The sequence below is a fragment of the Medicago truncatula genome, chromosome 6 (assembly GCF_003473485.1).
Source record: "Medicago truncatula cultivar Jemalong A17 chromosome 6, MtrunA17r5.0-ANR, whole genome shotgun sequence".
NCBI lineage: Eukaryota > Viridiplantae > Streptophyta > Magnoliopsida > Fabales > Fabaceae > Medicago > Medicago truncatula.
The window spans coordinates 12241092-12264660 of record NC_053047.1 but is presented as its reverse complement, the minus strand read 5'-3'; the positions used below and the strand labels follow the sequence as shown (position 1 = coordinate 12264660).

Genomic DNA, 23569 nt, shown 5'->3' with positions numbered 1-23569 from the left:
GATCAACATCATGTTGGTTTGGATGAAACTTGAGTCGGATCTCTTAAGTAGAATCTAATAAGATTTAAATTATGAAAACAAAAACACAATTGAAAGGAGAGACTTCATGAAAGAATGTCTGATTTGGCAGAAATTCGTCATCGACAAATTTGATGGATAGTTTGCATCTACTGATTCAAAACATGTTAACAAATAAAAATATGCATCAAGCCTCATTGAATAAATTCTTAGAATTAGCAATGATAAAAGTCTCATACTAAATGATATTTGGCATGAACATAAATTTATAAGCGAGAACAATCATCACCTTATTACAAGACGGTTTTGTAAGAGTTGAGTTAGGGCAACTGAAATTCTACAAAGCATCTTAGATGAATGATGCTCTTTTGTTTGTTTATATTTTCTTCACACAAATCTTTTTCCAACTTTTCACTAGCTTCCAAGCTCTAATTTTCACCACTTTCAACAACAAGAAGGCAAGAAGATAAATACAAACATCCAACATAGTATTACTTTTTTAAGAAGCTAAAAACACTGTTTTGCTTTTACCAAGAAGAGAAGAAAAATACAAACATCCTACCTATTATCATTCATATATTCATTTCACGTTCCATATCCATGATTTGTGAAACTTGTTTTGTTTATTTTATTATTATACTGTTCTAGTTTTTTCAACTGTTTTGAGGTAAACATCACTATGATTTATTCTTTGTTCTTCTCCTTATTCATCCTTCAATCACACTCTAGTTTCATCTTTCCATATATATTAAGGATATGTTAACAAACCTTGAGTGAAAAAGCTGAAAATTGATCTTGTTGGACAGATTGAAAGGTTATCTAATATTTACTTTAATAATGAAGCAAAGTGCTTTTTGCAAAACTTTTCTTTGTTTTCAAATGTGATGTTTGCAGCAATCATCTACTTTTCAGTGTAGTAGGTACACAGAAACACATATGCAACCTATAGTTTCTACAGACTAAATGTTATACAGCAAATAGTTCACATTGTAAGGTATACTTTTTTTCTTTCTTTCTATGTATATATATGATAATTGATTAACCTCCACAATTTAAGGAATATTTTTTTTCAGTAGAGACATAGCTTTGTTTCCCCTTATGTGACAGAGTTTGAGCAGCAAAAGAAGCTAAAAAAGAAGATGGAGGATTATTGGAGCATTATTTGTTCCGAGAATGGAGGAAATCTTTTCGGTTATGATTTCAAGTTATTGACCGATCCCTCCTCGTGCATTAATCATTTTTTGCTCATTTTCTTTGATTTCTTAATGGTGATAATGTTAACAATCATCATGTTCCAAAATTCTTCCTCGAGACCCTTTTGGAGTCTAGTAAGATATTCAAACTTGCAGCTAGTTTCTTCCATAACCAACGGCTCTCTTGGTTTCTTGCATTTATGCTTAGGAATTAGGGACTTAGAACAAAAGATAAGGAAAAACCACAATGCCTTTCCTATTAATTGGTGGTTACTCGAACTCTTTCACGGTTCAACATGGTTGTTTGTAAGTTTAACTATAAGTCTTCGGATAAAACAACTTCCACGAGCATGGTTGTTACTGTTTTCTATTGTAATGTTCATTGTTGCTTGTATATTATGTGTTTTATCAATGTTGTATGCAATTGGAAGCAGAGAATTGTCTCTCAAAGCCGCTTTAGATGTTATATCTTTTCCAGGAGCAACTTTGCTTCTGTTATGCACTTACAAAGCATGTAAACGTGAAGACGGCGATGCTGACAGAGAAACTACTGAAAGGCTTTATACTCCCTTAAATAGCCAGTTCAATGATATTTCTCAATGTCATGTCACCCCATTTGCCAAAGCTGGATTCTTTAGTAAGATATCTTTTTGGTGGTTGAATCCGTTGATGAAAAGGGGTCAACAAAAAACACTTCAAGATGACGATATCCCAAAGTTAAAAGAGTCTGAACGAGCAGAAAATTGTTATTTTGCCTATGAAGCATCAAGACACTCATCGGTATTATGGACAATAATTTTGTGCCATAGGAGAGATATTCTGATAACGGGATTCTTCGCTTTGCTCAAGGTACTTGCAATATCTTGTGGCCCTCTACTTCTGAATGCGTTTATATTAGTTTCTGAAGGTAATGAAAGTTTCAAATATGAAGGCTATGCATTGGTTATATTACTTTTCTTCATAAAGATCATAGAGTCCTTATCACAAAGACAATGGTATTTCCAATGTAGACTTGTTGGGATGAAAGTGAGATCACTACTTACCGCAAACATTTATAAAAAGATACTAAGGCTATCCAATTCTGCTAGATTGATTCACTCTAGTGGTGAGATAATGAATTACATAACTGTGGATGCTTATAGAATTGGAGAATTTCCATTCTGGTTTCACCAGACATGGACGACAATCCTTCAATTGTGTATTGCATTAGTAATTCTTTACCGAGCAATTGGACTAGCAACAATAGCTTCAATGGTGGTGATAGTTCTGACTGTGCTTTGCAACACTCCAATAGCAAAGTTACAAAACAAGTTTCAGAGCGAACTTATGGTGGCACAAGACGAGAGATTGAAGGCTAGTTCCGAGGCTCTTGTGAATATGAAAGTGCTCAAGTTATATGCATGGGAAAACCATTTTAAAAATGCTATAGAAAAGTTGAGAAATGCAGAACTCAAATTGATATCATCGGTTCAATTAAGTAGGGCATACCTTCTCTTCCTCTTTTGGAGCTCACCGGTGTTGGTGTCTGCTGCTTCTTTTCTAGCATGTTACTTCCTTAAAATTCCTTTGCATGCAAGTAATGTTTTCACTTTTGTGGCAACATTAGGCCTTGTTCAAGTGCCAATTACAGGTATACCGGATGTTATTACGGTGATCATTCAAGCAAAAGTTGCATTTGCTCGGATATGTAATTTCCTTGAGGCACCAGAACTAAAGAGTGAAAGTTTCAATAACATCATCTGTAATGACAACCTCAGGGGCTCAGTTTTAATAAAATCAGCCGACTTTTCATGGGAAGGTAATGCATCAAAGCCAACACTAAGAAACATAAACTTGGATGTTAGACGTGGGCAAAAGGTGGCTATTTGTGGAGAAGTTGGCTCAGGAAAATCAACGGTATTAGCAACAATTCTTGGAGAGGTTCCTAATACAAAGGGAACTGTAAGCTTTTATTTCTTTTCTATAGGAAAAACCAGTTTAATACACTAACTACTTTGTATTGTCTAAATGGATACACAATAATATCATATCATATAAATTTAGTTTACGAGTCTTTCATTTCAGTTGTAATATGGGAATGGATTCTCAATTTTTTTTTTTCTCACGTTCTCTCATGCGTCAGAAATCTTACCTGTAATATTGATTCTCTTATCTGAATTACAGATTGATATTTACGGGAAGTTCGCATATGTTTCTCAAACAGCATGGATACAAACAGGTACAATACGGGAAAATATTTTGTTTGGATCGGAGTTGGATGATCAAAGATATCAAGAAACACTTCAAAGGTCATCATTGGTAAAGGACCTTGAGTTACTTCCCTATGGCGATCTCACAGAAATAGGCGAGAGAGGAGTTAATTTAAGCGGAGGTCAGAAGCAGCGAATTCAACTAGCTCGTGCTCTTTATGAGAACGCTGATATATATCTCTTGGATGATCCGTTTAGTGCTGTTGATGCACATACGGCAAAAAGTTTGTTCAATGTAATGATTTCACATTCTACTTGTATGTATCTAGTGCTATTCTTTACTAAATGATTTCTTTGAAACTTAACAGGAATACATCATGGAAGGACTCAAAGGGAAAACCGTCTTACTCGTGACTCATCAAGTCGACTTTCTGCCAGCATTTGATTTTGTTTTGGTAATTTTATTCATTTGAAAGCAATGATTATGTCATGTTTGATACAAGTAACTAATAATTATAAATTTGTACCAACCTTCAAATTTGTACCAACCTTCAAAAGTGCTTGTGGAGACCATAGAAGTTGATATATGACCACTGCAGCTATTATCTTGATTTGCCTAAGGTTGTTAAAATATTTACTTTATGTATAGTTAATGTCAGAAGGGGTAATCCTACAAGAAGGTCCATATCAGCAGCTTTTGACGACAAGCCAAGAATTCCAAGACCTTGTCAATGCTCACAAGGTTACCGATGGTTCAAACCAGCTTGCAAATGCTACTTTTTCTCAAGCTTCTATAAAGATTACACAAGCTTTAGTAGAAAATAAGGGTAAAGAAGCAAATGGAAATCAATTAATCAAGCAAGAAGAAAGAGAGAAAGGAGACAAAGGGTTGAAGCCGTACTTACAATATCTGAATCAGATGAAAGGCTATATATTCTTCTTCGTGGCTTCCCTTGGTCACCTTATTTTTCTGGTTTGTCAGATATTGCAAAACTCATGGATGGCTGCTAATGTAGACAATCCTCGTGTCAGCACGTTGCAGTTGATTTTAGTTTACTTCCTACTTGGAGCTTCTTCGGCATTTTTCATGTTGACTAGAAGTCTATTTGTAGTTGCTTTGGGTCTTCAATCCTCAAAATTCTTATTTCTACAGTTGATGAACTCCCTCTTTCGTGCACCGATGTCTTTTTATGACGCTACACCATTGGGAAGGATACTAAGTAGGGTAAGCATATTAAACAATCATCACCTTCGCTATTAATTTCAAATGAGAAAGTAATAATATATATGCTCCTTCCTTGTTTAGGTTTCATCTGATCTGAGCATTATGGATCTTGACATCCCATTTAGCCTCACTTTTGCGGTTGGAACCACTATGAATTTTTATTCTAGTCTTGCAGTTTTAGGAGTTGCAACTTGGCAAGTATTGATTGTTGCGATACCAATGGTTTACGTTACAGTTCGCTTGCAGGTATATAATTCTCATTCTTCTTTAAGTTAATGGACATGGTAAATTTATGGAAATGATTAGTTTCTTATCTAGATCATCTCTAGTAATTAATCTTCATATTACTAACTTATTATCCTACTTGTAGTAGTTTTGCATTCTATAAATAGTGGTTAGTGCTTAGTTTTCTGTATCGAATCTATCATCAATCTTATCTCCTCATATTCTATTCTTTGGTTGATCCAAACTAATAACTTCAACAGAAAGCAAATACCATAAAACATTATTTTGTGTTTTAAGCAGAGATACTACTTCACCGCAGCAAAAGAAGTGATGCGGATAAGTGGCACAACGAAATCCTTTCTAGCTAATCATGTAGCTGAAACTGTTGCCGGAGCAGTGACAATAAGGGCTTTTGAGGAGGAAGATCGTTTCTTTCAGAAGAATCTTGATCTAATTGACATTAATGCTAGTGCATTTTTTCATAATTTTGCCTCAAACGAGTGGTTGATCCAACGGTTAGAAACAATTGGTGCAGGTGTTCTTGCCTCTGCAGCACTTTGCATGGTTATACTTCCATCAGGGACTTTCACCTCTGGTGAGAATTTGCTTATTTTAACATCCGAAATGTCATTGTTTCGGTATTATAATTATATTCTAATTATTTTCTTCTATCTTCAAAAACTATCATCAACTCTCGTTATGCAAATAACTAAATTTCAATTTCCTTCATTCCAGGATTTATTGGCATGGCTCTATCTTATGGCCTTGCACTAAATTCTTACTTAGTAAATTCAATTCAATGTCAGTGCACTCTTGCAAATCAGATAATATCAGTTGAGAGGCTAGATCAATATATGCATATACAAAGTGAGGCCAAAGAAATCGTAGAAGGAAATCGCCCTCCTTTGAACTGGCCAATTGCAGGCAAAGTAGAAATAAATGACTTGAAGGTAATTGTTACTTATTTTCAAAATGCAAAGCATAATGTTACGAAAAAATGCAGCTCAAATTAACGACATAATTTTTTTGTTCATGCTATGTTAGATACGATACAGGCCTGACGGACCACTTGTACTTCATGGTATCACATGCACATTTGAAGCAGGTCACAAGATTGGTATTGTCGGAAGAACAGGCAGCGGGAAATCCACTCTTATTAGTGCTTTATTTCGTCTTGTGGAACCAACAGGAGGAAACATTATGGTTGATGGCATAGACATCTCATCTATTGGCCTTCATGATTTGAGGTCGCATTTTGGGATTATACCTCAAGATCCTACGCTTTTTAACGGGACAGTCAGATATAACTTGGACCCTTTATCTCAACACAGTGATCAAGAGATATGGGAGGTACGTAAGATATACTATGACCTATTTAACTTTTCTTTCAATAGAAAATGTGGAATAATTCTTATACAATATGAAGGTTCTTGGAAAGTGTCAATTGCGAGAAGTTGTCCAAGAGAGAGACGAGGGCTTAAACTCCTCAGGTACACTTTCATGTTTAATTGTTATACCTATGCTACAAGAACTTCTTTCATACAAAAGTATACTTTTTAAGTGTATTATTTTTTGAAATTCCATATGAACATTTGCGTAAAAATCATCTTCGCCGTGAATGTTAGGATATTTTTAGAAAACTTATTTAGCATTAAAGCTTTTAACTGTATTTCTTTGGTCTTTTGTTTCATAAAAATAGGACTAGAGAGAGTAGTTAGTGATTGGTGAAAAATTGGTGTGCAGTTGTTGAAGATGGATCAAACTGGAGCATGGGACAAAGGCAGTTATTCTGTTTGGGGCGTGCGCTTTTAAGGAGAAGTCGAATATTGGTACTCGATGAAGCAACTGCATCGATTGATAACTCAACTGATCTGATTCTGCAGAAAACCATTAGAACTGAGTTTGCAGATTCTACGGTGATCACAGTAGCTCACAGGATACCGACTGTGATGGATTGCACTATGGTTCTTTCAATCAGTGATGGTAAGTTTTTTTTTTCTTTTTTCTTTTTCCCTTTTCTATTTTATAGTCCTTTTATTTTATTTAACAAGCACTTTTCAGACTAATCCATAACCTCATAAACATTTTTTTCATTGATGATAAATAATTTTCTGTTGATATTTGAGGACAAGGTATAAGAGTGTAAAGTGAAAACAATATCTTGTATGGCACATAAATGATAACATGTAAAATGAGTGGTACTTGATTTTCAAACTTGAAATCATATAAAAGAAAAGTTAGAATATGTTTAATCACTTGCTTGATTTCTTCAAAGAAATGATAGTCTCTGACTGTACTTTCAGGAAAACTGGCGGAGTATGACGAGCCAACAAACTTGATGAAGAGAGAAGAATCGTTGTTCAGGAAACTTGTCAAGGAATACTGGTCTCATTTTCAGTCTCCAGAGTCACATTGATGTCTACAATAATTTTTTCTATACCGTCTCTATTCTCTCTCTCTCTTTTCCTCTTTTGCGTTAGCAATAAGTCCAGATTGTTATGTTAAGCTCTGAATTAAATCTCTAGCCACATGCCTATTAGCTTAAGATCATCTACTGTTACGAATCGGAGATCAGCTAAGCTATACCACTTTCAGTTATCTATGACGGTTGGCTGAAGGACCAAAATACATAATGTAGAAAAATAGACTGATATATTTTCAATTCATCCCTCAAATGATCAAAGAGTTCAATTTAAATAGATAATAATCTAAGAAAATTGCTTTTCTCACATTCAATTATTCTTTAAAATACAATGAAATGATGCATTTACCCGACACTAGCAAACTATCATTCACCTTTTATACTGGTGATAATTAATTACCGTTGTCTTAACGGTAGTTAACTACCGTTGTTATAAATAACAACAAACAGTGCAGTCTGCATTACAAAACCAAGTCATTTTTAGCCTGTTTTGACCTATAATTAAAAACTAACAAATCTAGATGAACTAAAACCAATACAACAACTAACGCCAATTCATAAACAACATTACATAATTTTATTATGATTCATTAACATTAAACGACTACGACATTACGTTAACGTTACATGAATCTTTGAGATTCAACAAAATTGAAGCATTATGCAACATATTACACAGCATTACACATTACACTAAATGACATCAAATCTCTACGGACATTCTAGCACCTGGGGTTGGAATGAATACTGAGATATAAGACATTATTTTCAACCATTGTTCTAAAGATAAATTCTACGTCGCTATCATTACGAATAACTCGGGGATAATAAATTGCTTTCTACATGTCTTCATCTTTATCTGCCCCAAGATCACCACATGGTAATTGTACAAATATATGATATGTAGTATGATCTTCACCAAGATACACAATATTTGTTAATTTGTATCTTCAAGTCATCCATTGTGTGAGTCAGAGTTAAGAAAACTTTAATTGTTTTCTTGAAAGCAAAATACCAGACATGAGCTTCAATTTGTGCATTTTAAGACATGTTGAACTTCACAGAAGTTAAGAAATAGAAAATATCAGAAGAAATCAAAATGAAAGGTATAGTACACTATTGCCGAGTATAAGGGGACTGGACTACTCCTGATTTGTAGGAGGAACGGGTATAAATTGTTTTGTGTCTTCTCTCCCTCCCCTCTCTCTCTCTCTCTCTCTCTCTCTCTCTCTCTCTATATATATATATATATATATATATATATATATATATATATATATATATATCTTTGTGTTCGATATATCCGATGCAATCAGACTCTTAGTCAGACTATGACTAGTACTTAACACTTAGAAAAGTCTAGAAAAGCCAACACAATTCAACCCCTACTTCTTGTGTTTTTCTCACCTTTTGTTTGCTCGATGACACTTCCAAGAAACTTTCCAAATGTTCAATCACAACTGAAAGCGACTTCCGATACTCAAGCACCAAAGCAAGAGACTTCTAATTGTTTACAAATAAACAAAAGTGATCTTATACTTGATATACAATCAAAGGTGTAAACAATACAATTCAGAACAAACTCTAAGACTTAGAATTTTTAAGATACAAATTTTGATGAGAAATCCTTAAATGTTCTATTCGCTTTTTGATTTGACAGAGTAAGGACACAATTAAAATAGCAGTCTTGTTATTGTTCTTCAAGCCTTCAACTCCTTATATAGTGAAGGATATGAGAAACGTTCGAGAAGAGTATCGCCGCATTTAGAGTCGTTGTGAAGCTTCAAATCAAGCACGTTGGATTATTGCCTAATATAGATAATGTTGTTGATTAGATATTTGAAAATCCTTTGCTGAAACTGGAATTATTCGTTCATTCTCTTTGTACTTGAAGTTCTTTGTTTGTTTATACATGTGCTCGGAAGAAGAGAAACTGTACTATCATACGTTGATAGAGTCTGCTACAGAAGAGGACAAACTTGTTATGCTTTCTTCAAATCTTCTATAATAGCCTTTGAGTACTCTTACTTCCAATGCTCTTATACATGTTCAAATATTGTTAAATTTTAATCTATGATCATGCACACTTAAACATATATTAGCATTTACAATTGTTCTATAATACTTTTGTTATCATCAAAACTTTAGAGCAATTGTACAAACTAATTTTGTTTCAACAAACCAAACAACTTAAAGAGAAACTATTAAAAAGACTAGTTAAGTGATAAAAACAATACGATTATTACTTTTTCCACCCAACGAGGTTCTTACTCGCCCTATTTAAGATTGCCCATTTGGTTCATAAACTAAGTTCAACAAATTAATTACCGAATCAAATCTCAAACTATTTGAGTTAGTTCGATTCATTGTCAGTCTTAATTGATCATCACATATCTCTCGGAAACTTGACCGTGTTTGGTAGACCTTCTCAACACCATTTTTTTTAGTTTGAGCTCTCAAGCATCTTTCTTCTTAAGACCATCCACAATGGTGAGGTCTTAACCATGTAAGACCCGGTACCTATTAGGTACCCCCATTGTGGGAAAAATATTTGGGGGTCTCTTAAGACCCCCATTTTTAAGTGGATCCCACACAACTTTTTAATAAAATAATCATTGTTTAGTTACTTTTGTTAAAATGTAAATGATAAAGAGTTATTGGTGGGTCTCATTTAGACCTTTTGTTAGAGGGTCTCTATTGGAGTGGTTGAGTACCTATTAAGTACTGTCATTAAAAAATTATAAAAAGGTGACGTGTCAATGTGAAACCCGTTTAAAACCTCAAGATTGAGGGTCTCTATTGTGGATGCTCTAAAGCATTCAGAGCCCCATCCACCATGCATCAACCTCACACCAGCAAGACAATTGTCTTTTCACAACAAACACACCCAATTTTGCTCCTTTCTCCATCCGTTAAAGTTGATGTGAAGCATGTCAAGTTAATATTGTGAAACATCTTTTAAAGTTGATGTGATCTATATCTATATAATATAATATTGTTGTATATCTTTTAAAATTGTACTCCATAAGTACCTCACTATGCGAAAATAATTCTGATACAAGAAAATTGAGATGGACCAGTCATTCAAAGAGCCGATCAGTATCATGGAATACATTTATTTGCATTACATGTGATAGGGGAGAGTATTAATTACCACAACTTGCATGTCCGGAGAGCGATATCAGAAGTTTTTCAGATGACGTGCAACGATATGATTCTACGTACAATGATCAGGCGAAGGTTAATTTCCTTAGGAGCAAACTCTCAGTTTCGTCGACGACAAGGGAAGAAGACATCGTCTTGGCGCCCTGTCCCCCAGACGAGAATGTATGTTCAATGCGCCCAAAGGGGGCGAAAGAAATTTTTCATATGTACGGCGCTGTATTGGAAGAATTTGGGGTGAGAATTCCTTTTACCTTGTTCGAGATGGACGTTCTAAATCTGCTCAATGTTGCCCCCACTCAGATTCATCCCAATAGTTGGGCATTCATTCGAGGTTTTGAGATTTTGTGCGACTCCCTAGATATGGTTCCAACGGCCGGCGTCTTTTTCCATTTTTATGGCACGAAAGGGGTTGATAAAGGGTCCTGGGTTCCCATTAGCGCTCATCCTGGGAAGCAGCTTTTTCCGCCTTTTGCCTCCAATTTTAAGAAGGATTGGAAAAAGAGCTTTTTGAGAGTTCAAGCGGCAAAAGACTCTTCAGTCAGTGTTGCGAGTATTGCGGGCGAGGTTAGGTTCCCTCTAGGGTGGACTGCTAATCCTTTGGCCGTTTCCGGACATCACTACCAGAAGATGACCCCTTATGAACAAGATGAGCTCGGTTTTTTAGACCGGATGGGTCGTACAGACATTCGAAAGCTTTTGAACAAGGAAGGTGATACGGAGGATCTGGAATTATACCTCCGTGAGTGTTTGAAGATCCGAGCTTGTTGTTTGACCCCCACCCCCTTTTTATTTTTTGCAGTCTTAATTTCGTTATTTTGTGTGGTTGATTTGTCTGACTGATGTGTTTGTGTCCTTGTTTTCTGTTTTTCTTTTTGTACAGTGCCAATGTTGCCTTTATCAGGAAAGGAGAGGAGGAAGTATCTTGAAGCACTTAAAGCAAAAAATGCTTCAGGCGAACATATTACCAGTGACCCTGCTGGGGTGGTTCTTCGTAAAGGTGCGAAGAAAAGAGATAACGCCTCCAGTTCTGACGCTGTCGCCGGCGGGATTGATCCTACTGCTGAGAAAGTTAATGAAGGCGAGGTTACGGTGGGCGAAGTGAACGACCTCACCATCTCCCCTCAGAAGAAAAAACAGAAAACAGTGAGGAAAGGAGGCGGAAGACCTCTGTCGGCGGAGGCTGATGCGGCGTTTGAGTCTTCCTTTTGGCACCGCGACTTTGATTATCGCTGTTACATGGAAGAAAATGTCCCATTCTCGGCCGTGGACAAAGACGCAGCTTTCCACGGGAAGTTTGATGAACTAGTACAGGATGCTGGAACTAGCGCCCTTCGGACTTTGTTGTACATTCAGTCCATGGAGAGAAAACACGAGGTTCTGGAGAAAGAATACCAGGACTCCGTAAAAGATGTGGAGAAGTTCAAACATAAGGCGGCTGCTTTTGAGGAAAGGGTTGAGGGACTTTTGAAGGATAAGTCTGCTCTGGAGAAGACGATTGCTGATGCGGTGAAAGAGAAGTCTGCCTGGGCTGAAGAGAAGGAAAATCTTGAGACCCAGAATGCCAACTTACAAGGCGAACTGGACAAAGCCAAACAGGACGTGGAAGACGGAAAAATGGCCCTTGTGAGTTTCTTCGAGGACGGGTTTGAGAGAGCAAAAACCCAGGTGCTGCACTTTCATCCAGACTTGGATTTATCGGGTCTGAATTCTCTGAAGATTGTGCAAGATGGTGAGCTAGTAGAAGAACCTTGAATGTGTTGGGCGGAGTGGGAACATTTCTGTTGTAGTCGCCATCTTTAACTTTAGGCTCTTAATTTTTTATTCGTGGCGCTTTATTTTGTAATGCCTGCCTTTTTTGGCCAACACTTAATGCGATTTTAACTTATGATATGATTTTGTGAAAATATTCTAACACTTCAATTTTATTTCTGCATTCATGTGTTTCTCTATCGTAATAGTTTGTTTTGGACGTTTCCTTTTTTCTTTGAGTGTTGATAAACGTTCGTTTGCTATGATAACAAGACTTTGCCTATCAATTTGTTCATTTTTGATTTCTTTTTATGAATTATCTTCTTCTCTCCCTTTTACGGAGCTGCCGCATTAAAGCTTTTGATAAAGCAGACTTAAAAACTTTTGTAGGCGCGCTGTTGGTTTAAATGTACCGGGGCCGCCTTTTTCAGGTCGGACTTACTGATTTAAGTGTCATGCCGCCTTTTTCAGGTCGGACTTATAGATTTGAGAGTCATGCCGCCTTTTTCAGGAAGGACTTACTGATTTAAGTGTCATGCCGCCTTTTTCAGGTCGGACTTACTGATTTAAGAGTCATGCCGCCTTTTTCAGGTCGGACTTACTGATTTAAGAGTCATGCCGCTGATTTAAGTGTCATGCCGCCTTTAACAGGTCGGACTTACTGATTTAAGTGTCATGCCGCCTTTTTCAGGTCGGACTTACTGATTTGAGAGTCATGCCGCCTTTTTCAGGTCGGACTTACTGACTTAGATATCAGGAGTCCTTGATAGATGAACCATCAATTTGTTCTCCTCCTGTCACAGAGATCTAGAAAATGAAAGAACAGAGTACTTAGTAGTTTGAAGAATTTTAGGGTGCCTCGTTAAAAACCCTGCCCTTGCAGGGGAAAAAGAGTGTGCCCCTAAAACCTTTTACTAATTATAATAATGTCGCAAACAAGAAGAAAATCATCAATCATAGTAAAATTCTAACTATAGTAATGTCGCAGATTAACGGCGTTCCAAGTTCTAGGAACTAGGTTTCCATCTAATTCTTCCAGTTTGTATGCTCCATGTTGCAGCTTTTCTTTTATTCTATATGGACCCTCCCAGCCGAGCAGTAACTTCCCAATCCTCGTTGGGGTGACAACTTGCTTTAGAACCAAGTCGCCTTCCTTCATGCTCCTTGGTATAACTTTTGAGTTATATCTCCGTGCCGCTCTTTGTTTGGCTGCGAACTCTCTGATGTGTGCCGCTTCTCTCACTTCATCGATCATGTCCATAGTACACTGGATTCCTACTTCATTAGAGTCTTCAGAGAAGTGTTCTCTTCGCCACGTTGGGGTATCAATTTCCACTGGGAGCATAGCATCAGCACCGTACACCATAGTAAACGGTGTTTCCCCAGTGGTGGAATGCGGAGTCGTATGATATGACCATAACACCTCGTGCAATTGTTCTGCCCAAAGTCCTTTAGCTTCCTCCAGCTTTTTCTTCACGCCGTTAATTATCATTTTATTGGCGGATTCTGCTTGACCGTTGGCTTAAGGGTGGATGACGAAGACAAATTTCGTTTCTATTCCCAGCTGCTTGCAAAAATTTATGACTTTAGAACTAGCAAACTGTGTCCCGTTATCTGTCACAATATACTTTGGGAGACCAAAACGGCAGATAATCTTCTTCCAGTAAAACTTCACCACTCGTTCCGCTGTGATCTTGGAGACTGCCTCTGCTTCGACCCATTTTGTAAAGTAGTCGACGCCCACGATGAGGAATTTCAACTGCCCAGGGGCCTGAGGAAAAGGTCCCACGATATCAACCCCCCACTTGTGGAAAGGCCACGGAGAAAACACGGACGTGAGCTCGTTCTCAGGAGCATTCTTTCTATCGGAAAAACGTTGGCACTTATCACACTTCTTCACAAATTCACAACAATCATGAGCCATTTTAGGCCAGTAATACCCAGCCCGTAATAGCTTTGCAGCCAGAGATCGCCCGCCAATATGACTCCCACAAACTCCTTCATGTACCTCTAAGAGGACCAACTCCGTTTCGTCCTCGCCCAAACATCTAAGCAATGGTGAAGCTCTACCTCGCTTATAGAGCTTGCCGGCGATAATCACAAATTTAGTCGCCCGCCTTCTGACTAATTGAGCTTCCTCTTCGTTTTTGGCGACGAAAGAACCCGTCAAGAACTTTAACAGTGGAGTCATCCATCCTTCAGATTCTTGACTTATCTTGAAAATTGCTTTCTCTTCGGTGCTAGGAGCAGATATCACCTCTTGGATCACCGTTCGATTATTTCCAGGCTTTTTGGTGCTAGCTAGTTTAGCCAACAAGTCAGCTCGTGAATTTGATTCCCTTGGGACATATATGGCTTCAAAGAACTGAAAATCGTGAGCTAACTTCTGCACCCTAGCTAAGTACTTGGAAAGCTGCTGATCTTTGGTCTGGTACTCCCCAGAAATTTGATTGGTCATGAGTTGAGAATCACTTCGAGCTCTGAGATTCCTTGCTCCCATCTCTTGGGCTAACAACATTCCAGCGATCAGAGCTTCATATTCTGCTTGATTGTTGCTAGCTTTGAAATCGAATTTTAAAGACTGTTTAATGAGTAAGTCGCCTGGACCTTCCAAGACAACGCCAGCCCCGCTTCCTTTTATATTGGACGAGCCATCTACTGATAATAACCACACATGAGGGGGGGATTCTTTGACTGGCGAGGTAAATTCTACCACGAAATCTGCCAGAACCTGAGACTTGATGTTATTTCGAGGGGCGAACTGAATGTCGTATTCTAACAACTCGACGGACCAAGATAGCATTCTTCCTGCCAAATCCAGTTTACCAAGAATTTGTTTCACGGGGTAATTTGTTCTGATGACGACTTTATGGCTTTGAAAATAATGGCGTAACTTCCTGGCGGTTATTATAACAGCCAAAGCTAACTTTTCAATTTTCTGGTAACGTAGTTCAGCTCCCTTAAGGACTCTGCTCACAAAGTATATCGGCCTTTCACGTTCGTCAGATTCTTCCACCAGTACTGAACTTAAAGCATTATCAGAGACTGAGAGGTATAAGAACAAAAACGCCCCCTTTGATGGGCAATGTAAAACTGGCGGCGTAGTCAGGAAACGCTTGATTTTGTGGAAAGCTTCATCACACTCCTGGGTCCATTCAAACTCTTCCTTCTTTTTTATCGTAGCAAAAAAGGCGAATGCTTTATCTCCGGAGCAAGATAGAAATCTTGATAACGCCGCCAACCTGCCTGTTAACTGCTGGACTTCTCTAATAGTGCATGGGTTTCTCATGTTAATGATCGCCTGACACTTGTCCGGATTAGCTTCGATCCCCTTTTTTGTCAAGAGAAAACCCAGAAATTTCCCTGCCTGAACCCCGAACGTGCACTTTGCGGGATTGAGGCGCATATTGAACTTCCTAATCTGCTGGAAGATTTCATGCAAATCGTCTGAGTGGGTCCGCTCTTCAGAAGTTTTTACCACTAAGTCGTCGATATATACTTCAAGGTTTCTTCCGATCTGTTTGCTAAATATTGTATCCATAGATCGCTGAAATGTGGCCCCGGCATTACGTAAACCAAAAGACATAACTCGGTAGTGATAGTTTCTCTGATTAGTCATGAAGGCGGTTTTGGGGGCATCTAACGGGTCCATTTTAATCTGATTGTAACCAGAGTATGCGTCCATGAAACTCAGGGTTTTATAGCCTAACGCGTTATCTATTAGATGATCAATGCTTGGAAGAGGATACGGATCCTTTGGACAAGCCATATTAAGGTCCGTATAATCAACACACATTCTCCACTTTCCTGATGCTTTCTTTATGAGGACGGTGTTGGCGAGCCAAGTGGGATATTTTATTTCACAAATGAAGTGAGCCTCCTGTAACTTTTTAACCTCTTCGTCTACTGCTTTTCTTTTTTCTTCTCCCATCTTGCGTTTCCTTTGAACTACTGGTTTGACAGATGTTCTGACCGCCAGATGATGGCAAGCTACCTTTATATCAATTCCGGGCATGTCAGAAGGCGCCCAGGCGAACAAATCAACATTCTCTTTCAAAAGCTGAACCAGAATCTCTTCCTCTGACTCAGTAAGGGACGTTCCAATCTTTGTGATTTGATGTGGCAAAAGCCCAATAACGATGTCTTTCACTGCTTCGATAGGCTCTATCCTTTCTTGGGGAAAATCTTCACGAGGATCGAGGTCGATAACCTGGACTTCAAACTTCTCGTGCTTCTTGAGTTTGAGGTTGGCGTGATAACATTCACGTGCGACCTTCTGGTCACCATGCACCGTTCCAACGCGCCCGTTGTCGAGTGGATACTTCATTAACAGATGTTTTGTGGATACGAAGGCGTCTAGAAGGTTGATAGAAGGACGACCAATGATCACATTATAAGAACTGGGCGAGTGTATTACCAAGTATCTCACTTTAATCGATTTTTGTTGGTCTCTAGTGCCGAAAACGGTTTTTAAAGTGACATAACCACGTACGTGTACTCTTTCGCCTGTAAACCCTGAGAGGGTCCCGTTGAACGGCTGGAGCTGCTCTTCGCTTAAGCCCATCATGGAAAAAGCATCGAAATATAATACATCAGCCGAGCTTCCGGTGTCCACAAGCACCCTTTTAATCTCCCAGTTGAGCAACTGAACAGAAATCACCAGCGGGTCATCATCGTGGGGAAGCACTCGTCCGAAATCTTCGGATGAGAAGGTGATGTCTTGGAATTCTCTAGGCGATGAAGGACTGTCTCCTAGAAGCATCACCTGGCGGGCGTACTTCTTCCTTGAATTATTTGACTCCCCTCCTCCAGCGAAACCTCCAGAAATTGTGTGTAAAGTGTGCTTTGGTTCAGGGTTAGGCTTATCTTCCTGTCTCTCGTTGCGGTGTTTCTCCTTAGCATAACCACGCAGCTTCCTGTTAAGCAAGAGTTTCTCGATTTCTCTTTTCAGATGAATACAATCATCTGTGTTATGACCTTGTATCAAGTGGTATTTGCACCAGGCGTCTTTATCATGATCCATTATTCGGGCGCGACTGAGAGGAGGTGGCGGGATTATTTTGGACTCGTAAACTTCCTTGAGAATTTTCTCTGGGCGAGCGTTCAAAGGGGTAAAGTATTCGGGAACGTAGCGCTGTTGGTTTCTTTCATACAGTTTCTTGAACGTTCCTCTGTCTCTGCTAGGAGGAACGTGGTGGTTTCTACGCTCCCCACCAGAATTTCCTCTTTCTTTCACATCTCTAGCCCTCTTTTCAGCGTTGCTTTCTTCCCCCTTCACATAACACTCAGCACGAGCTATTATCTCTTCCATCGAGTCAGCGGGTTTTTGGGCGAGTGACTCATTAAATTGTCCCGCACGTAAACCATTCTGAAAGGCGCCTACAAAAACTTCTTGGTTGGGGTTGGAGACTTTGATTGTCGAATCATTGAAGCGGGCGAGGTATTCCCTCAATGATTCGCTTGGACCCTGACGGACGTTGAACAAGCTAGTTGATAATACCTTCCGGTGGCGGGTCTCGGAGAACTGTTGAGTGAACTTCTTTGTCATGTCCAGGTAACTTATAATGGAGAAACGCGGAAGGCTCATGTACCAGCGCAAAGCTGCATCAGCAAAAGTTCCCGCCAGAAGCTTGCACTTAAGGGAGTCAGCAACTCCATAAACGGACATCCGAGTGTTGAAGACGGTCACATGCTCAGACGGACCGCCCCTCCCATCGAAAGTTGGTAAATGGGGCAGCTTGAAGTTATCAGGAACCGGAGCGTTCCAAATTTCGGTCGAGAACGGTTGAGGCTCTGGTTCATTCAAATCGCCGTGATGAGAGTCCGTTCTTTCTTGCTACTGCACTTGCTGGATAGTTTCTACTGAGGCGAGAAGTGCCTCATTCTGTTCCAGCAATTGGGCTATTTGACTCTTCATCGTTTGTGCTTCTTCAGGCGTTGTCATGATGGTCTTTCTCTAAATCGCACGTGAGGTGCGATTTATGTTTGAGTAGGGATTAGGATACCAAATCGTAGAGAGGACTACGACTTGGCTTGCTCTTTGAATCGGAGTCTCGATACAAAGATTCGTGGTCAAGGCTAGTTTTACCTCTTCCCACAGACGGCGCCAACTGTACTTGCAGAAAAAGTACGGTAAGGATTCTAGGGCTAAGAATCGTAGATTAGGGTTCTAAACTAGGGTTTTTAGACTGAATATCGGATCTCTTGAGAATGATCTCAAGAGGGTTATTTATAGCCTGCTAATGAGCTTTTTTCCTACGTGACTTAAGCTATAAGAAAGCAGGGTTTTTAGTCTTTTTAGCTTATTTAGGCGGTTTGGGGCGACTTCTAGAGGTTTCTAAAAGCCGAGATGGGCGGCGTCCTGAGGAGAACGCGCCTAGACCTCCAAAGTCCCTTCTATAGGGCGCCTAAGCCCTTCTGGAGGGCTTTTAAGCCCTTAGGAATATTATGACGGTCCACAGCCCCCCAAGCACGAGGCTTGGAACAAGGCGAAGTGATGAATAATGTGGATTTGGTCCTGCTGGAGGGCTTTGAGCCCTTTAGGAATATTATGACGGTCCAGATCTATATCTATATAATATAATATTGTTGTATATCTTTTAAAATTGTACTCCATAAGTACCTCACTATGCGAAAATAATTCTGATACAAGAAAATTGAGATGGACCAGTCATTCAAAGAGCCGATCAGTATCATGGAATACATTTATTTGCATTACATGTGATAGGGGAGAGTATTAATTACCACAACATGTGACCACCCATTCTACTAAACTATATAGGACAATCAATGTCCATTTTTTTGACATTTTTGCCCTTATGGGGATATTTTTGTCAATGAGAATTGCTGTTCCCACATATAGTTTGGCTGTGCCACACGAGTAAAATACCAAAATGCCCCTCGGCAGTTTGCTACCAAGGTTTTTAGGAACCGGCGGCAATTAACTGCCGAAGTTTTTAGGACATCGGCGGCAGTTAATTGCCGAGGAAAACCTCGGTAGTTAACTGCCGAGGAGAATGTTATAAGATCAGAACTTCATAGGAGTTTCCAAAACTCCATTGTTGCGTTTTTAATTTTTGAAGGTGCGATTTTGAGTCATTTGAAGCCATTAGAAGCCAATTTTAATCACAAAAACAAGTAAGTTTTTTGAATCCTATGCAATAGTTGCTTTGTGGTCGAATTGTATGTTATTTTTTGTTAAATTTCGATTATATAGGTTCGATTATATTGATTTGTTGATTTTATGATATGTTAGGATAGTTTAGGTTAGAATGGTTAGAATTGTTAGGATAGTTTAGGTTAGTGTAGGTTGAATTGATCGCCATATTTTTTTAAATATAGATATGTCTCAGAATCAGAATCAGGGTAACGTTCACGATGATGAGACGAAAAAAGAAAAGTCACCTATGACATGGCATGGAATTGTTTGCGATGGTTCCGAAAAAAAAGAAGGGTTCGAAGGTGCCGGTGTACAATCACTCGAGGTTGAGGAGGAGCGGGAGGACATGCTATTTCGGTCCTCAACCAAAACAAGGTACCGCAGGGACTGTAGCGGACAAGCCGATTGATTTGTGTGACGAGGAAGAATGAATGTAATGGCTTTTAATGCCTAATTGTTTTGGATTTTTTTATGTTTTATTTTTGTGTCGCGCACATTTTGTTTGACATTATGGTATTTAGAATAAAATTGCATTTGGAATAAATAAATTTGAAAACAAAATAAGATAATTATTGTTCCATTCAAAACAAAATATATGTTATCACATTACATTGCATTTTACATTACATTCCGAAATTTACCTTCCAGCTGCAACAATCATCTTACCACTGAATGGGGCAAATTCAAACTTGCTAAGCAGCAGGACTCCAGTATTCGATAAGCATCTTGAACGATGGTATTCAAGTGTCAAAAGAATGAGGTGCATTCCTTGACACTTGAATACCATTGTCCAAGATGCTCATTGAATACTGGAGTCCTGCCGATTAACAAGTTTGAATTGCCCCATCCAGGGTAAGACAATTGTTGCAGTTGGAATGTGCATTCCAACCACAACAATTGTGTTACCTTTGAATGGGATAAATTCAAACCTGCAAAACAACAGGACTCAAGCATTTCGCCAAACACCTCATGTTTTCCCTTTGAAAATAATAAATTTTTGTGAGGCTTGCTTTAGATGATGGTATTCAAGTGCCACCGAATTGAGGTTCAATCCTTGACACTTAATATCTTCATCTAAACCAGCATAACAAAAATTTAATATTTTCAAAGGAGAAACATGAGGTGCTTGCTAAATGCTTGAGTCCTGTTGTTTGACAAGTTTGAATTACCTCATTCAAAGGAATACAAATGTTGTAGTTGGAATGCACCTTACCCTAACTAATGACGATCTTGTGGCGGAATCAAACTTTTGATGATATCTTCAGTTGATCTAAGCAACTTCACCCGCATATCGATCCACTGGAACATGCTGTGCTCCCAAAACATGGTCGTCACGTTTTCGTCGTTCGTTAATTCCACCCAACTGAATGATACTCTCCCCTTGTCGAGTGTTGGACGTTTATACCAAATGTGTTCCACCATCCTTGTGTCTCTCGGGTTGACTCCTTGGTTGAATTTAGTCAGTGTATCCTTGAGACCTCTTAACGTTACACCAAGGCACCGAACCTTCAACCTCTGAGGTTCTCCGCCGTTGAACTGCGCATGAACGTCGATCCACCCCGCCATTGTTTTAAATCTACACAATAAGAAACTAAAAACAATCAATCAAAAACACATTATACATACACTCTAAAATTCATAAAAATAACCCTAAAATTATAAATCATATACTCTTACTAAAATAAAAAAATTTATATCATATAACATAAACATCATGCAAATATTTTAACAACATTAATCAACTAACATATACCCTAAAATTTAATTATAACATGTAAATCTACTAAAAAATAATAAATGTACTCAAAAACTAAAAAATAATAACATTTATAACAACTAAAATGTAAGTTAATAGCATTATAATTACTTACTTGTGATTTTGTTGAATAAAGTTTGTTGGATTTGGTTGTGTTTGTTAGAGAGAATTTGAGAGACATTTGAAGAAATTTTGGAAGATAAGATCAATAATGGATGAGAGGAGATTCTGCCAGATTTTGTAGTGCAGAAGATCCTCTCCTGCCTGCTCACCCCGAGCGTCCGCCTTAAGCGTGTGAGTGCGGAAGTCGATGAACATCTGCACAATGGAAGGCGGGGGGAGGTCCCTAACATCAGTCGGATGTCTGGGGATGGTCTGCACGTATCCGTACTGCCTCAAAACCCTCTCGGGCAAGTGACGGTACACCCTACGGACGCCGCACATAATCCATCCAGAATACCAGAAAACCTCCTCGAAGTCCTGGATCTCTCTGTGCTCCTCGTACGGCCTCCAGCATACATCATCTAACTGTATACGATCGAGCAGTGACCGATACGTGATCCCCTCCCCATGACCCTTCTGGAGCTTCCACCTCGCTGCAACCGGATAGTTTTCCAGGTAGTCAGTGTTGAGATCAACACTGAAAAACCCTGGAAAATGCGCCAAAAACCATGCCTGCACAAACCAAACAAATAACATTTATAAATTATTACGCACGGAAAAATATAACAAAAAATTAAAAGTTCACAAAAAAATAAAGTTAACATAAATATAAAATTTCAGTTTTCTTACAGTGAGCAGTGTCACGCTCCCCCCAAGCGCTCTGTGTCCAGGCCTACATGCATCCGCCAACTCGCCGTATAGGTAGGCGAGGGTCATAGCTCCCCAGGAATAATTACGCATCCCTGCGTAGCCGTCCGCCATGGTCGTCAAATATATCAGCTCGATGCGCTTGTTGCTTCTATCGCCAAACAACAAGCATCCGACCAAGTACAGAAGGTAACACCGGACGCAGTATGTCCTGACCCTCTCCAGCTCCTCAACCTCCTCAGGATCCTCCGTACCCGCCAATACGTTGGCCCTACCAAGGTACGAGGTATAGAAGTCCCTCAGCCTGGGGTAGCTAATGTACCCACCGTACTCCTGGTTGCAGATCTTCTCAGCCTCATGCTGGGCCACACCAAGATACGTCATCAGCAGTGCCGCTCCCTCATGCTTGGGCATCTTCTTCCCATGGGCCAACATCCGCCCCTCAATAGGAAGATGCATGAGACATGCGACATCATCCAATGTCACAGTCATCTCCCCCATCGGCATGTGGAAGGTGCTGGTCTCCGGATGCCACCTCTCGCATAAAGTAAGCAGCAGGGCATGAGGCACGGTGGAGTACCCCAAGTAGACCAAGTCATGTAGCCCGCTCTCCTGAAGCGCATCCCAAAACCAATTCTCATTCCCGTTAGGACGTCCGAGAGTGAGAATCTTCGCCCCATGATTAATCGGTTTAAGCACGCGGGTCTTACGAACCTGAAATAATAGAAAAATAAATTTGGTTTAAACAAAAACACATATAAACAAAACAATTAAACATAAAAAATAGAATTAAAAAAATAAACATATAACAATGTATATAATAATTAAAACAAACACACATTTAAAGAAAATAATTAAACATAAAGAAAAAGAATTAAAAAAAACACATATAGAGGTGGATATAATAATAAAAACAAACACACATTTAAATAAAATATTTTAACATAAAGAAAAATCAATTAAAAAAAACACATATAAAAGTGGATATAATAATTAAACAAACACACATTTAAATTAAAGAAAATATTTTAACTTAAAGAAAAAACAATTAAAAAAAATACACTTACATTATTTGAATTATACCAGAGTGGCAACGCCACATGACCGGCATAAGAGTGGAGCAAGGACAAGTCAACCGGTCCACCAGGAAAGGGAGGGTCCGTAGGTAACACCTCCGGTGCAGCAGCTGCTGCAATGTCATCCTCGTCTCCTGCATCCTGCTCATGTGGTATATGATCCTGGTCATATCCACCGTCCGTCACATCATGATGTACCTGATCCTGATAGTTCAGGTACTCCACCCCAGTCTGGTCAACAGGCTGTGACGGGTCAACAACCTGTGACTCCTCAGGCTGTGTAGCCTGAGAGCTTCCTGAGCCATCTCCCCTCCGACCTCTACCCCTCTTTGGGATGTGGGCAATCTGTCTCTCCCTGCGGTGGCTCTGAGTCATGGCACGCCTACCACCAATCATCCTCGATGGATCAATGGGGTCCTGATCGGCCATATCTACAAAAAATAAAAAATAAAAATTAATATCATTCAACCACTTTATCAACAAACAGTAAACCTAAACAAAACCTACACTTTCACATTCAACCTAAACATAACCTAAACATAACCGCTTTCACATTAAACCACTTTACCAAAATAAAGACAT

At 39.1% G+C, this 23569-nt stretch overlaps 3 protein-coding genes and 1 long non-coding RNA gene across 9 annotated transcripts; 2 read left to right on the top strand and 2 right to left on the bottom strand.

The window, feature by feature from the left end:
• Positions 1–535: 535 nt before the first annotated feature.
• On the top strand, positions 536–7549 carry LOC25496031 (ABC transporter C family member 10). Of its 6 annotated transcripts, none has more exons than XM_024785952.2 (12): positions 544–1012; positions 1126–3152; positions 3375–3695; positions 3769–3855; positions 4050–4625; positions 4707–4871; positions 5151–5445; positions 5586–5800; positions 5895–6200; positions 6277–6340; positions 6594–6833; positions 7154–7549. In XM_024785952.2, exons 2-12 carry the CDS (start codon positions 1158–1160, stop codon positions 7264–7266), a joined length of 4377 nt encoding a protein of 1458 aa, XP_024641720.1. In that variant the 5' UTR covers positions 544–1012; positions 1126–1157; the 3' UTR covers positions 7267–7549. The 6 variants fall into 6 exon arrangements, with proteins under 6 accessions (XP_024641722.1, XP_024641721.1, XP_024641720.1 ...); XM_024785955.1 differs by lacking the exon at positions 544–1012 and having other exon boundaries at positions 1922–2060; positions 2143–3152; XM_013596299.3 differs by lacking the exon at positions 544–1012 and having other exon boundaries at positions 1992–2118; positions 2222–3152.
• Positions 7550–13708: 6159 nt separating this feature from the next.
• On the bottom strand, positions 13709–17854 carry LOC112422751 (uncharacterized). The gene has a single exon (XM_024786394.2). The coding sequence runs from the start codon at positions 17852–17854 to the stop codon at positions 13709–13711; it is 4146 nt and encodes a 1381-aa protein (XP_024642162.2).
• A 1411-nt stretch (positions 17855–19265) lies between these two features.
• On the top strand, positions 19266–19626 carry LOC120576107 (uncharacterized). Its single transcript, XR_005642226.1, has 2 exons — positions 19266–19323; positions 19528–19626. It is a non-coding gene; the product is annotated as an uncharacterized lncRNA (long non-coding RNA).
• A 356-nt stretch (positions 19627–19982) lies between these two features.
• On the bottom strand, positions 19983–23028 carry LOC120575978 (protein MAINTENANCE OF MERISTEMS-like). The gene is made up of 4 exons (XM_039826917.1): positions 22979–23028; positions 21894–22625; positions 21281–21776; positions 19983–19993 (listed from the first exon to the last, which is right to left on the bottom strand). The coding sequence occupies exons 2-4, from the start codon at positions 22416–22418 to the stop codon at positions 19983–19985; spliced, it is 1032 nt and encodes a 343-aa protein (XP_039682851.1). The 5' UTR covers positions 22419–22625; positions 22979–23028.
• Between the last annotated feature and the right edge of the window lie 541 nt (positions 23029–23569).

Bases quoted from the DNA above. Each gene is read 5' to 3' on its own strand.
- LOC25496031 (XM_024785952.2), top strand. From the start codon at position 1,158: ATGGAGGATTATTGGAGCATTATTTGTTCCGAGAATGGAGGAAATCTT. The intron at 3,696-3,768 runs GTAATGATTTCA...GAAACTTAACAG, and splicing joins CGGCAAAAAGTTTGTTCAAT to GAATACATCATGGAAGGACT. The intron at 6,834-7,153 runs GTAAGTTTTTTT...CTGTACTTTCAG, and splicing joins GGTTCTTTCAATCAGTGATG to GAAAACTGGCGGAGTATGAC.
- LOC120575978 (XM_039826917.1), bottom strand. From the start codon at position 22,418: ATGCCGATGGGGGAGATGACTGTGACATTGGATGATGTCGCATGTCTC. The intron at 21,777-21,893 runs GTAAGAAAACTG...TGGTTTGTGCAG, and splicing joins GGAGCGTGACACTGCTCACT to GCATGGTTTTTGGCGCATTT.
- LOC112422751 (XM_024786394.2), bottom strand. From the start codon at position 17,854: ATGTCCGTTTATGGAGTTGCTGACTCCCTTAAGTGCAAGCTTCTGGCG.